The sequence below is a fragment of the Populus nigra genome, chromosome 1 (genome assembly GCF_951802175.1).
Source record: "Populus nigra chromosome 1, ddPopNigr1.1, whole genome shotgun sequence".
NCBI classification, from domain to species: domain Eukaryota; kingdom Viridiplantae; phylum Streptophyta; class Magnoliopsida; order Malpighiales; family Salicaceae; genus Populus; species Populus nigra.
Window position 1 is genome coordinate 1255984 of NC_084852.1, and position 14082 is coordinate 1270065.

General features: G+C 34.5%; 2 protein-coding genes across 7 annotated transcripts; one reads left to right on the forward strand and one right to left on the reverse strand.

The window, feature by feature from the left end:
* Positions 1-153: 153 nt before the first annotated feature.
* On the reverse strand, positions 154-5201 carry LOC133689305 (primase homolog protein). Its single transcript, XM_062109120.1, has 14 exons — positions 4940-5201; positions 4679-4830; positions 4432-4487; positions 4270-4321; positions 4073-4183; positions 3866-3946; positions 2996-3076; positions 2768-2833; positions 2565-2681; positions 2200-2247; positions 2006-2091; positions 1384-1444; positions 914-1003; positions 154-657 (listed from the first exon to the last, which is right to left on the reverse strand). Exons 1-13 carry the CDS (start codon positions 5100-5102, stop codon positions 914-916), a joined length of 1164 nt encoding a protein of 387 aa, XP_061965104.1. The 5' UTR covers positions 5103-5201; the 3' UTR covers positions 154-657.
* A 481-nt stretch (positions 5202-5682) lies between these two features.
* LOC133696722 (protein BCCIP homolog) lies at positions 5683-8714 on the forward strand. 6 transcript variants are annotated; one of them, XM_062119014.1, is made up of 10 exons: positions 5683-5844; positions 6126-6310; positions 6410-6483; positions 6575-6799; positions 7185-7394; positions 7492-7557; positions 7654-7743; positions 7820-7876; positions 8260-8372; positions 8487-8714. In XM_062119014.1, exons 2-9 carry the CDS (start codon positions 6154-6156, stop codon positions 8356-8358), a joined length of 978 nt encoding a protein of 325 aa, XP_061974998.1. In that variant the 5' UTR covers positions 5683-5844; positions 6126-6153; the 3' UTR covers positions 8359-8372; positions 8487-8714. The 6 variants fall into 6 exon arrangements, with proteins under 6 accessions (XP_061974998.1, XP_061975004.1, XP_061975012.1 ...); XM_062119020.1 differs by having other exon boundaries at positions 8260-8367; XM_062119028.1 differs by having other exon boundaries at positions 6419-6483; positions 8478-8714.
* The last annotated feature ends 5368 nt before the right edge of the window (positions 8715-14082 follow it).

The window sequence follows — 14082 nt, forward strand, 5'->3', positions numbered from 1 at the left end:
TAATTAAAAAAAGGGATATATAAAACAAATCTAATGATATTTTTAGAATATCTTCCAAGACAGTAACCAAACACAATTTCTTGACTTTTAACACTTAAACATGCAAAGAATTAAATCCAAACGAAGAGAATGGGGATATTTTAGATAGTACAATTCGAAAAAAAGTCTAGTACATTGCATTATTAATTATGAAATGGGAAACAAAAGGAGTTTTTTTTTTTGTCAAATATCTAATTGGTTTTATCGATTTTGTCTTCAAGAGAAAATATATGCAAGCCCCAAGAGGACATGCTCTCCGAAGTGGAAATAAACCACATTGCCAGCAGCTAAACCAGATCTAGTTAGAGTGAAAATCTTCAAGTTACATTTAAATTTCCACATTTGGCATCTCATCACAGGTGACCTTGTATCTGCATCATGATGCCTCAGGGCTTTCTTCTTCCTGGTGTTTAGCACCAGACACAGAGCTTCAGGACTCGTAGCATAACACTTTGTGCTGGTGCAAAGAAAACTGCATTTTCCAAGTAAAGAAGAAGAAATTGTGCAAAGGGATTCCGTCTTCTTGTCTGCACATGGTTTTCTTCGGCAGATAGGCTTTGGAGAACACCAACTTCAAGATTTGAAACTATTTGTGTTTGATCCTCAACCATTTCCAAGCTGTAAGAAATTTCAATAAAAATAGCCACCACATGTCAGTCTTAGACATGAAAGATCAGTAACTTGGAGCGTTAGTATATTCCTATACACCAGAAATGTTGTGGCATCATCAATCTACGAATTGCAACAAAAAGAGAAATCTCGACTAAAAGTTATGAAACAAAATCTGTACTTGAACTTCACATGTTTGTGGTACAAATTGCGCAAACATCATAAAGAAGTTTTGTTTTCAATCCAAATATAATCCTGAAGTTACCTAATTCAGACGATGTAGCTGACAAGCCTCATATTTTTCTGCGGTTTGAATTACTTCCTTCAAAGCAGCTGGTCCCAAACACATCAGAACCTGTAACCATAAACAGAACAAAGACAACATGCAGATGCTAATATTCAGTTTATTCTGCAACATCATAAGGACATAATTAGTATGTTTACTGTTACATTACCCAATACTATCATCTCTGCTATAAATGGTTAAAAAGCATAGAAAGATCCAAGTTTTATAGATGATAGTAGCATCATCAGCAGGCATAGTTCTCAGCCCTCAAGCTTAATCTCTACTCCCAAGGATTGAGAGTTTTGTCCTGTTTATCATCATTTGAACATTATCCCTAGCATCCTTTTACCACAAAAAAGTCGAAATGATTGTCCATGATCTTTTTTTAACATAACCTAAATTTCAAAACCAAATGAACTTTCCAGAGCATATAATGAAAATGCACAAACCTCATTTGCATCTTTGAAGCACCGTGAGTCATCTTTCTTCGGCCAACGTACCACCCAACATCTGGTGAAGTCCAGGACAAAGAAAGGCATAACAGGAATGAGTTTGAATTAAAGCCTATTTTGGTGGCAAGATCAAACTGCTTTGTCGTGTGAAATGGCAGTATAATTTCAAAGGTATAAACTCATAATGTGTTACACAGGTCCTATTTAGCTAACCATTACTTTTCCATTACAGATTGCAACCCATGTGTGCTACATAAATTAAAAGTATGGAGCTCCGATGATGAAACAAAAAGAACAGATGAAAAGCTAGCCATAAAAGAAAATGAAACCCTTCTCAGTAAGACAAAATAAGAGATATAAAGAAGAAACCAGTAAAAGCTAGGAAACCTAGATGGCTCTCAAAATCTGAACTGCTTATTGCATAGCTATTGTATGTGCTCTTTATATGGTAGCATATACAAGTTTCGGAAATACCCCCACTTGAGCTAATAAAAAATAATAAGCCTTGTCACCTGATCAACCAGCATAAATCTAATAGTTTCACCAAACTGGCCCTATTTCTGTGTGAAAGATAATTTCTGACCATATCATTCAGGTTTCATCATGGGATAGTTATCACCTTTCTTTTCCCAGCCGGCGTGCTAACTCTTCAGCCAACGATCGCCCACTTGTGTCGCCATCAGTTGCCAGGACAATGCGAGATAGCTAAGAGGTTTATGTGTAAAAAGAAAAGAGTAATTAAGAAATTAAAACAGGAAGAAAGTCTGAAGGATCACTTCATGTACAACTCAAGTTCTGTCCAAAGATGCTTACTTTATTCAAGTACTCTTTGCTGTTCCATAGATACTGATACGCTCTGTCCTAGCTTCACACATGCATTGATACACAAAACAAACTAAAGTAAATTAATGATAGAATAGACATCAAAATCTGTGAGAAAAGGAAAGATAGCACAAGAACCATAATGTAAAATGTACAAGCTGGAAAGAGAGAATATTGTGTACTTAGCAATAAATAAGAGAAACATTTTGAAGAAAAAACAGTAAGCTTTATGGCCTAATTAGATTCTCAGTTCAGTTAGAAGAAAGACAGTTGTTTCACCTTGAAGAAAGAAAGAACGTATAGTTAAATCTTACAACAAAAACATGCCCAAGAAATTTATCAGTCTCAATTCAAACCTTCTTTATGGATGGTAAATCTTTCACAGAAACTATTTGTGGCGCACCGCCAGGAACACTAACACAATTACGGAAGCCAGCTTCCTCCACTGAAAGCTTATCTATTTCCCCTTCAACCTTAGACAACCAAAGTAATAACAATCAGGACAGAGAGAAATTTCACTATCCAGTTACAAGAGGGCAAATAAGGTGAGAGCATTTACAATAATAATTTCGGTGGCTTCATTTATGTCATCTAGTCCATATAACCATTTTCTTGTGTCCTTCTCCTGAAAAGGAGTTACACAAATATGATAAGTCAAAAAAACAAAAACAGAATAAATCTAGGGTTTATTTTAATAATATCTCAAACATTAACCCCATCTTGAGCTTGCCAAAACATCACCACTGCATGTCAATTTTAAAATGCAGGGTAAGCTTAGCATATTTACCTGCCAAAACCTTTTCTCCATGGTTCGGTATTTGCAACCAACAATCGCCCCATTTTGTCTGTATGTAAAAGCAATAATATACTGCAACCAACAGTAATTAGAAAAGATCACATTCTTAGAGTTGAAGTTCTTGAGACAGATCATTAAGCTGAACATCAAATAAAAATGTTAGAGATTCATCTCATCATTCTTCCCTCTTTTACATAAAACAGCCATCGTTAATCCTAGTTTCAGTCCTTCACCCTTGTCTTAGGTGGTAGAAGTACAAGATGTGGCTAGAAATGGCCTTTACTTTAGTTCCTGCCTTAGCCTAACATATGTTCTAGAGCAAGGAATGCATTGCACAAACATGAAGATCAAAGAACTTGTTTGACCATTTGAATTATCCTGGATAGCTGAATCCAAATTTATCACTTCATGTTTGAGAACCAGAATAAGAGTTGAAGCTAGAAATAACATCACAAAATTAGAGAAAGGGAATATAGCCTAGAAAACCTATATTGTTGCCTACTCAATCCAGAATCATACGAGCAATTTGGCTACTCAATTGAGCAAAGGCTTAGGTCACAGTTGTCTCACTTATTCCCTCAAGTAAACGATTGCAAATACTAGGCTAATAGTCCCAATCAAATTTCTTGGACAATTATTAAGAGTACAACTGCCCCAAAGGATTAAAAAGTACGTTTAGAAAATGATGAGGGGTATCTTCACATTTACCATATGAGCATGAATCCTAAGCCATTTTCCCTTCTCTTAACTATGTTTCTTCCAGCAAACTAAAGCATACGTTGAAAAGTTTTTATCTCATGGTGAAACGTTAAAGTAAAAATGGTAAGTAGTGCAATGCTCCAAATGATACACTTTAGGGACCTTATCACCGGACATCTGCATAACAGCATTTCTCCGCAGAGTTTCCTCAGAAATCATTCTTTCACTAAAGTATGCAATCAGCTGGTAAAAAAAACAAAGAAAAAATTATAACCAACATCAATAACATTCCACCAGTCAATTCATTAAGACTTGGCAAGAAAATTTAAAAACTACACTAGAATATTCTGTGAATAATAATCAGTATACCTTGTCACCCAATGGTTCCAAAACTACGTTCTCTGGGGTTACTTGCTTGGAGGACTTAACTTTGAAAATTTTGTTCACTCCAGCGATTGGCATCCTGCTATCAGCAAAGGCCTACAATAAAAATTTGTGAATGGCTTAAGAATCTCCCACTTCCAATTAACCTAAAATTCGAATGAATTTTCACATTGCATCTTCACCTGGCCTGTCCATCCACAACTAGTCCCGAAACATCTCCACATTGCAACATCCCTACAACACCCATTATCAAAATCCTTTAAATGTTTAGGTCCAATAACTCAATAAATTATTCCAATGCAATGCATTTCCAACTATACTAGAAAGTACAAGCAGCAGCTTACACATCTTGGGTGATATTAAATGATAAGCTCCTCTCCATGGTCTTGCCACCTTTGCACTGTACAAAAAATTAACCACTCAAAAATATCAAAAAAAGTTACAAAAAAGCAATAATTTTGTTTCAAACAATCATGTGTATCCAATATCCATGTCTACACAAACATAAATATCATGTTTATGATCATAGCAATACACTACAAAGCAAGACTATGTACCACATAAAAAATTTAAAAAGTGGTTTCATCTCACCTTGGGACAAAGCAAGCGATAGTACTGTCCCGGAAAGCAAGAATCATCACATTTAATCCCAAGAACCTCTATTTTCTGCTTTAACACCCTTACTTTATCACTATCAACCATACCCTCCCCCTCTTCTATAGCCTCCTTTAAACAACCATTAGCTTCAACCAAAAAAAAAAACCCATGATTTATCAACTTTCAATTCTCTGAAAGGAACATAGAAACACACACTTTGAGGGGGGGGAAAGGTTAAAGCAAAGAACTAAATACCTGAGTGTAAAGCTGGAATCCTGGTAGTTTTAGAGTAAGACCAAACATGACTAATTAATCTTGTTGATTTTGGTGTTGAGAAATTCTTGTTTATGAACAAGAAGTGTACTTCAGAAGAGAAGCGACATAACTGATTAGTGAGACTGAGAGCTGATGTTGCCATTCTTTCTTCTGTTGTTCTAGGTCTCAACAGTTTTACTTCACTAGCCACTCATCAAAGTTTTATCCCTTTCTTTTTTTGGCTGGCAGACATCTTCTGAAACTTTTTGGGCAGAAGCCTATGATGGGTTTTCAAAGTCTCATATGCTGTCCTTGTTTTATATTCGATTTCTCGATTTAGTCCCTGTATAACAATTTAGTCAGCTGAAAACCCGATCCCTTTTCTGTGGCAATCAATTGAGCTCTATAAAACTTTATGCTTTTCTCCAATTATTCTATTAACTGAATTGAGGTGGCGATTTTTATGTCAAGTAAGATTTTGTGCTAAAAGTTATAATATGAAAAGTAAAAGGAAAAATTATAACTTCATGTAGCCCCATTTGGATACAGAGATTTCTTCCCCATGATACTTGATAAACAATTGGTTGGAAGTTGTGTGTCGAAGTAGATAACTGCAATTAGAAAAAACAGTGTTTCGTTGACCAAATTATATATAAGGGCTAAAGTGACTGATTAGGGATAGATCAGGGGTGAAAATATAGTCTTAGCCCCTAATTGTTTTCTTGTCAGCAGCTGAGCCCAAGTAACGTCTCTGGCCCAGTAAAGTAAACAAAATAAAGATGGAAACTTTGAGAGAGAGAGAAGACAAGAGAACCTCTCATAAACCCTAAGTATAATACTCAATAAAGATTGAAGCTTTAGCATATTGTAACGTCCTGTCTCTTGACAAACTTGTCTTTGATAAGGTTAGTTACGCAAATCTTGTTATTTTGTTAGAGAAGGATTTGACAGTATGGGTTAGGACTTAACTTGCAAAGATTTCATCTTTATTTGTGTGTCTGAGTTGTTAATTCAATTGGCATGAAATAAGAACATTGTTTGTTCGGTTGTTGCTATTTTTTCTGTTGTCATGGAACTTATAGCAGATAGCTCTAGCTTAGTACTCTGTTTTCTCATTGTTGTTGAATGGTTTTACTTATGTTGTTTTGGTAATTTCTAATCTAATTTTAATCTTAATGGCTTTCAGATTATTTTTTGTTTAGTTTTAGGTACCAATGCCAAGAAAGCCAACAAGGCGTCGTAGATCATTGATAGCTAGGCCCTTGACCTTTGCTCCGTTTTCGCGTTCACTTGCTCATCTTCATTCTACATTCATGCCAAAGCATCAAATGCTTGGCAGTAAAGTCCCTGGGTCTCCCACCCACAATGAAGGTATTATCTCTTTGGAACATCGTTCTACTTTAATTTGAAATGTATTAAACTACCCTGTTTAAGGTGTTCCTGATTCAATTAGCTTGACATTGTATCAAGGTGGTGCAGTGGTTAAGAAGACTTCAAAGGAAAAGATTGAGCAGTCCGAGTCTTCTGAGGAAGAAGAGTTTGGGGTTTGTTATTTATTTTGGTGATGCTGCCTTCTTTTGTGTTAGTTTGGTTTATTTTATTATCTTAATGTGGTTCGATGTGTATCTTTTGAAGGGAGAGGTCCAAGCAGACTTTGCATTCTTTGATCCAAAACCTGAAGACTTTCATGGAGTGAAGATCTTGCTGCAATCCTACCTTGATAATACGGAATGGGATTTGAGTGGTTTTGTAGACTTGATATTGGAACAGACCACAGTAGGGACGGTTGTTAAAATTGAGGATGATGAAGATAATGGACTTTTCTCTGTTGTTTCTGCCCTTAACTTGGGGAGATATAAGGTAAGTAGCTTGCACTTTTGTTTATCCTGCACACAATGTCAATGGCTAATGCCATGTCAATTAAAATGCGGTACATCATCATGGGAAGTTTGCTTTCAATATTTAGTGAGATATGAGGCATCATGCCTCTTCTTTTTTGTAAAGATCCCTAAACCTGAATCCTACTATGGCCAATGCTTAGCTACAACATCGGATCATCTTAATTTGAAACCCAGCATGCGTAGGTGTGTGGAAAATTACCCTCTTACTGATTTTGTTAATATTGCCCACTCTGGTGTAAATAGTGTTTTAGGTGGTTGTTGCCTGTTTATTAGCCAACAATTAACATCCCTTCAAATCTGTTACATTTCAACTGCGCTGGCTAAGGAATGTCTTGCTCTTACAGGATCATAAATGTATTGCAGATCTCAAGGAGTACCTGCTCAAACTATGCCTGGAGAAAAGCATAAAAGGAGATCTGAGAGTTCTTTTGGGAGAACAAGCACCTAATGTGGGTCTTTTGGTCTCTCGGCGAGTTGTTAATCTTCCACCCCAGCTTTTGCCACCTCTTTATGATGCTCTGTTTGATGAAATCTCTTGGGCTACAGAAGATGAGGTTAGATAAGATATGAGATGGGTGAGCTTAATAAATATATTTCTTTAAATGTTGGAGAGAACTCTGTCTAGCTAACTTCTTGTTTCTTTATTTGAAGCCAACAGAGGAGCTCCGGAATTCCTTCTGTTTTAATTCCTATGTACTAGTTAGCAAAATGTACAAGGTATTTCTGTACTGGATTCTTCCTCCTACTCTTTGTACTTCCGTTATTTGTTCCTTCATGATCAAATCAACACTCTCTTCTCTCGCTACATTGCAGCACAAGAATGCAGACAAGAAAAACAGGCTAAGTAGTGATAGTGAGGAAGCAATTATATATGTGAATCCTGAAGATGAAATTTTTCACAAGGTACATATTCTTTTGACTTTTATTGATAGTATTTTGCATCTCGGTCTTTCATTGATTGTTGCCAGTTACATTTCAGCTCAGCTTGTGGTCCTTCAACTTTCCTTTTCATGCTGAGCAGGTTACAGCTCGTGAGGTTAGTAGTAATTGTGCTATTATCTTGAAGAGGTTACATCTCTGATTGCATTTTGGAGTCAACTTCAAACTAAATGCTAGTGATTTTGAACTTAATGATAGAACCGGTGGTACTCTTATTTGTAAAAAATTTGTGATTTTTACTGTTTTGTTGTTAATTCCTAGCATAGCTGTCTACAGTATTCTTTTTCTCAACTTCCCTAGATGAAGAACCTCTAAATGTCAGTGAGCTACTGTAGTCAAACCTCAATTGGCTTTTGTTGTGCTGTTTTGGTGACCAAGTCTTTCGGCACTACATTATTGCTTCCCGTGGACATTTACTTTTATCATTGATGGCTTGAATAATAGAACTGTTTGCTAATTATTGGTTTTGATAATTTACAGCTAAAAAACTACCGGCCAATGGGATTAGTAATGGCTGTTGAGGCAGATAAAATTTCTACATTCCGAGAGCAGCTTCGTTCATTGATTGATGAGCCATAAATTCCTATTGTAAGGTGCATCAAATTTCAATTCACAAGTCCTTAATTATTATTTTTTTCATCTGTCATTTGTGAAAAAACAAAATCAATTCTAGTGGTTGATCTTAATTGTGTCTATAGGTGTCTCAGGTGCCAAGTTTTGATTTCTTCCCAGATGGAAGCAATTTTGCAGTAACCTGGTTTACAAGACAAGTTTATGGAAACTGTTAGATAGGCAGGATGACATTTGATGTTGTGTTTTCTACACATTGTGTTATTTTCTCTCCTTTTTTATACAATTTCTCCCATTTTTCTTGATGGTACCTGGCCAGAAACTGAACAGCATAAGCATTTATACGAATGACTTCATTTCTTTAATATTGTTTCATAGAACGAAGGCATGTTTGAACATCACAAGATTAATGAACTCCAATGTTAAAACAAATAGTGAAGTGGTGATTTTGTTCTTTACTCCAGGATCATCAAGCCTTGCATGGAATAGAATGGTCTGGTCTTTTTCTATTGGTTAAAAAGTCATTTACAAATTGAATAGAGGCAAGAAGGTTTTTAACATTATTAAGCATAGTAAAATTATTTAATCACTTTTAAAATTAAAATTTTCTAAACTTGGTTCTAGGGCTTTATAAACCTTTTTTTAAAATAAAAAAAAGTAGTAAAATACTATTTTAACCTCGGTAATGGGCTTTTTTTTAAAAAAAAAAGTAGTAAAATACTATTTTAACCTTGGTAATGGGTTTATTGAGATACTTGAATCTTTTAAATTTGGTTATTTTGTAATTCTCAAGTTTCATTAAGGGTGATAGGGTCAATTGCTAAATAAGAAAGTTAAAAAAAAAAAACTAGAGATGCGTGAACAATGGCCATATGCTTTGGACAATGTGTACGGTGTCGTTTGGTGGTCAAAATTTAGCTTCAGGACAGTGACCGAAAGCATCTTGATGGCCCCTCCATGTATAGGTGGCGAGCATGCTATAATTGTCTCTAGTTTGGTGAGTGTGGCTTTTTTTTTCCTTTTCCCTCTCTTATTGCAGGCATATTTGAACACCACAAGGTTAATGAACTCCATGTTAAAACAAATATTGAAGTGGTGATTTTGCTCTTCACTCAAGGATCATCAAGCCTTGTATGGAGTAAAATGGTCTTTTTTTATTGGTTAAAAAGTCATTTACAAATTTAATAGAGGGCAGGAAAGTTTTTAACATTATTCAGTATAGTAAAATTATATAATCACCCTTAAAATTAAAATTTTCTAAACTTGGTTTTAGGGCTTTATAAACCTTTTCTTTTTTAAAAAAGTAGTAAAATACTATTTTAAACTTGGTAATGGAGTTCTTAAGGTACTTTAGTCTTTTAAATTTGGTTATTTTGTAATTCTCAAGTTTCATTAGGGGTGATAGGGTTAATTGCTAAATAAGAAAGTTAAAAAAAAACTAGAGGTGCATGAACAGTGGCTGTATGCTTTGGACGGTGTGTATAGTGTTGTTCGGTGGTCAAAATCTAGCTTCGGGGTCAGTGGCCGAAGCATCTTGACGGCCCCTCCATGCCTAGGGGCGAGCATGATATAATTGTCTCCGGTTTGACGAGTGTGACTTTCTTTTTCTTTTTCCCTCTCTCAATACAGGCATATTTGAACACCACAAGGTTAATGAATTCCATGTTAAAACAAATAGTGAAGTGGTGATTTTGTTCTTCACTTCAGGATCATCAAGCCTTGCATGGAGTAGAATGGTCTTTTTCTGATGGTCAAAAAGTCATTTACAAATTGAATGCGAGGTAAGAAGGTTTTTAACATTTATTCAGCATAGTAAAATTATTTAATCACCGTTAAAATTAAAATTTTCTAAACTTGGTTCTAGGGCTTTATAAACTTTTTTTTAAAAAAAAAAAGTAGTAAAATACTATTTAAACCTTGGTCATGGGCTTCTTGGGGTACTTTAATCTTTTAAATTTGGTTATTTTGTAATTTTTAAGTTTCATTAGAGGTGATAGGGTCAAGTGCTAAATAAAAGAGTTTTAAAAAAACTGGAGGTGCGTGAACAGTGGTTGCATGTTTTGGACGGTATGCGCGATGTCGTTTGGTGGTCAAAATCTAACTTTGGGGGCAATGACCAAAGCGTCTCGACGGCCCCTCCATGCCTAAGTGGCGAGCATGATATAATTGTATCCGGTCTGGCGAGTGTGGTTTTTTTTTTCTTTTTCCCTTTCTCATTGCAGGCATGTTTGAACACCACAAGGTTAATAAACTCCATATTAGAAAAAATAGTGAGGTGATGATTTTTTTTTCTTCTTTCCATGATCATTAAGCCTTGCATGAGGTAGAATGGTCCTTTTCTAATGTCAAAAAGTCATTTAGAAATTGAATGAAGTAGGCCTGAGCATTTTCAATTCGGTCCGGTTTTAGACCAAAATAAACAACCAAACTGATATTTTTTTTTAGTTTTTGAACCGAACCGAATCGAAAACCAGTTCAAACCGATTAATTTTGGTTTGGTTCCGTTCGGTTCAGTTTTTTTCCCTTCCAAACCGGTTCAAACCAAAATTATGATGCTCGAGCTAATTTCATATTCAATCCACTCCTTCTCCAGGGAATGTTATAAGGTCTACCAGTTGCAAACAAATAGAAAGCAATTCCCAACATCATTCATGCACCTAAATCTCATCCTATTGAAGTCACCAAAGATCAGATCGAGTCTATAATTACTAGATTCAATCAGAAGCATTTTCAAAAGAAATTACCAAACATCGCTACAGGGAAAGAATTAAGCAAAAGCATGATCTGAGAGATGAACCTATTAAAACTATCAAGCACCACAAAGCCATAGCATCTAAGCCAAGAATATGCAGATATGAGAGACAGAGATAGAGAGCATGGAAGAGAAGAAGACAGATCTGACTCAAGTCATTTGAGAGATGAGAGATAGAGAATAGGGAGAGGGGGCGGCTGAAGGAGCATGGAGCTTAAGCAAAGAAGCATGGAGCAGGAGCTTAACAACTAACAAGTACCAATCGTGGAGCTAAGTATGAAGAAAAATCAGAGAATAGAGATGAGGGGGAGATGCAGAAAGCAAAGGGAGGAGGGGGACACAAAGAGGGGGGGTTGAATGTAGGTTTAGGGTAGAAAACTTTCTATTTATATTTGCTTTTTTTTAGTGGTGGCTTGGTTGAACCAGTTCGGTTCGATTCAATTGGTTTCAGATTTTGAAAACCGAAACTGAACCAAACCAAAAATTTTTTGTGATTTTTTAATCGGTTAATTCGGGTTTTTTTCGGTTCGGTTTTTTTGGTTATTTTTTTTCTGATTTTTTCAGTTTAATCGGTTTATCGTTTTTTTTTACTCACCCCTAGAATGAAGGGCAAGTAGGTTTTTAACATTTATTCTGCATAGTAAAATTACTTAATCACTCTTAGAATTAAAAATTTCTAAACTTGGTTATAGGGTTTTATAAACCTTTTCTTTAAAAAAAAAGTAGTAAATTACTCGTTTAACCTTGGTCATGAGCTTTTTGGGATACTTTAGTCTTTTAAATTTGGTTAATTTGTAATTCTCAAGTTTTATTAGGGGTGATATGGTCAATTTCTAAATAAGAAAGTTAAAAAAAACTGGAGGTGCGTTAACAGTAGTTGCAAGCTTTAGATGGTGTGTGCGATGTTGTTTGGTGGTCGAAATCTAGCTTCAAGGGCAATCCAAAGCATATCGCCGACCCCTCCATGCCTAGGTGGCAAGCATGATATAATTGTCTTTGATTTGATGAGTTTTATTTTTTTTTCCCTTTATCCCTCTCTCATTGCAGGCATGTTTGAACACCGCAAGGTTAATGAACTCCATGTTAAAACAAATAGTGAAGTGGTGATTTTGTTCTTCACTCTAGGGCCATCAAGCCTTGCATGGAGTAGAATGGTCCTTTTCTAATGGTCAAAACGTCATTTACAAATTGAATGGAGGGCAAAACGGTTTTTAACATTTATTCAGCATAGTAAAATTACTTAATCACCCTTGAAATTAAAATTTTCTAAACTTGGTTCTAGGGCTCTATAAACCTTTCTTAAAAAAAAGCAATAAAATATTATTTTAACCTTTGTCATGGGATTTTTGGCCGTTTATGAAATTTAAACACAATTAAATTACTTCATTGCCTTTTGAATTTAAAAAGAACTTGTTATTTGTTTTAGGGGTGCTTTATTCTTTTAAATTTGGTTATTTTGTGATTCTCAAGTTTCATTACAGGTGATAGGGTCAATTGATAAATAGGTAGGTTAGAAAAAAACTGGAGGTGCGTGAACAATGGTTGCAGGCTTTGGACGGTGTGTGTAGCATCGTTCGATAGTTGAAATCCAGCTTTGGGGGCAGTGACCGAAGCGTCTTGGCAACCCCTCCACACCTAGGTGGTGAGTATGATATAATTGTCTCCAGTTTGGCGAGTGTGGCTTTTTTTTTCCCTTTTTCCTTTCTCATTGAATTTTATGTTGGCCTTTTAATTTTTCAAAGCAACCCTTTAATTTTAATTTTCTTAAAATTTGATCCTTGTTCTTTTGATTACTATTTGTTTTATTTGGAATAATTTATGAAGTTAAATTTTTTTTTTCAATTTCATCTCCCATGGATTTTTTTATCTGTCAAATTTAGTCTTCATTCTTTTGATTGTTATTTGTTTTTTTAAGATGATTATTAAAATTAGTTTTTTTTTTACAATTTCATCCTTCAATTTTTGTCCTATCAAATATAATCTTCTTTTTTCTTATTGCTATTTTTTTACCTTGAAAAATTTTAAAATTATTTTTTTTAATGATTTCATCATTTAATATTTAATTGGTCTGGTGTTGAACTTCTTGATTGAGCTTGTGTCTAAAATTTAATGGGTTGCAGGTTTGAAAGATTAACTCAAGTTTACGATGTTCACTGGAGTTCCCCCCCTCCCTTTTAAGTTTATTTTTTTTTTCAGTTTCATCCTCCAATATTTTTTCCCACTTTCAATGAGATTTTTCAATCGTTTTGAAAATAACATAGGTTATTGCAGTTTTTTTTTTCAATCTTTGTTAAATTTATCTTTTTTAATAGGAATTTTATTTTTTTAATTTAATTTAATTAATTAATTTTATCATTCAACATTAAATTAGTCAGGTATTGAGCTTTTTGGTTGAGCCCGAGTTTAGAATTTAAGAGGTTCACTCGGGCTTACTTGGTTTTTTTTTTTCTTTTTCTAAGCTCATTTTTATCCGATTTTTTCTCCTAACATCTTTTTGCTTTCCCCTTGTTTTAATTGGAAGTTTTTAATCGATTTGAAAATAACACGGGTTATCTCAGATTTTTTATTTTTGGTCTTTTGTTGAATTTATCTTTTTTAAAAGGATTTTTATTTTTGAATTAAATTAAATTAATTGATTGAGTATAAGCATAAAATGCTCACTTCATGGTATTTTATTTTGTTCACTTTCCATATAGTTGTTCTAACAACAAGTGTGATCTCTTTCAATTATCTAATTAAATCTTAGATTTTTCTTATTTTTTTTAAAACATTGATGTTGTATAAATATTTTTTTATGTTGAAAAAAGAAATAATTTGGCTTACAACATAGCGAGGTCCATTTAACTAATATTAGCTAAATGCTAAAATCTGAAATTAAAAAATTAAAACTAGTATTATAAAAACCAATCCAATTTTACTAACATGAAACCGGACTTGGATCGAGTTTCTGTATTTATAAACACTAAACCCTGGTAAGTAAC

Excerpts from the sequence above, each read along its gene's own strand:
- LOC133689305 (XM_062109120.1), bottom strand. The coding sequence starts at position 5,102 with ATGGCAACATCAGCTCTCAGTCTCACTAATCAGTTATGTCGCTTCTCT. Across the intron at positions 4,488-4,678 it reads ATCGCTTGCTTTGTCCCAAG|TGCAAAGGTGGCAAGACCAT; the intron begins GTGAGATGAAAC and ends TTTTTTGTACAG. Across the intron at positions 2,834-2,995 it reads TGGAGAAAAGGTTTTGGCAG|GAGAAGGACACAAGAAAATG; the intron begins GTAAATATGCTA and ends ACTCCTTTTCAG.
- LOC133696722 (XM_062119014.1), top strand. The coding sequence starts at position 6,154 with ATGCCAAGAAAGCCAACAAGGCGTCGTAGATCATTGATAGCTAGGCCC. Across the intron at positions 7,558-7,653 it reads TAGTTAGCAAAATGTACAAG|CACAAGAATGCAGACAAGAA; the intron begins GTATTTCTGTAC and ends GCTACATTGCAG. Across the intron at positions 7,744-7,819 it reads AAGATGAAATTTTTCACAAG|CTCAGCTTGTGGTCCTTCAA; the intron begins GTACATATTCTT and ends GTTACATTTCAG.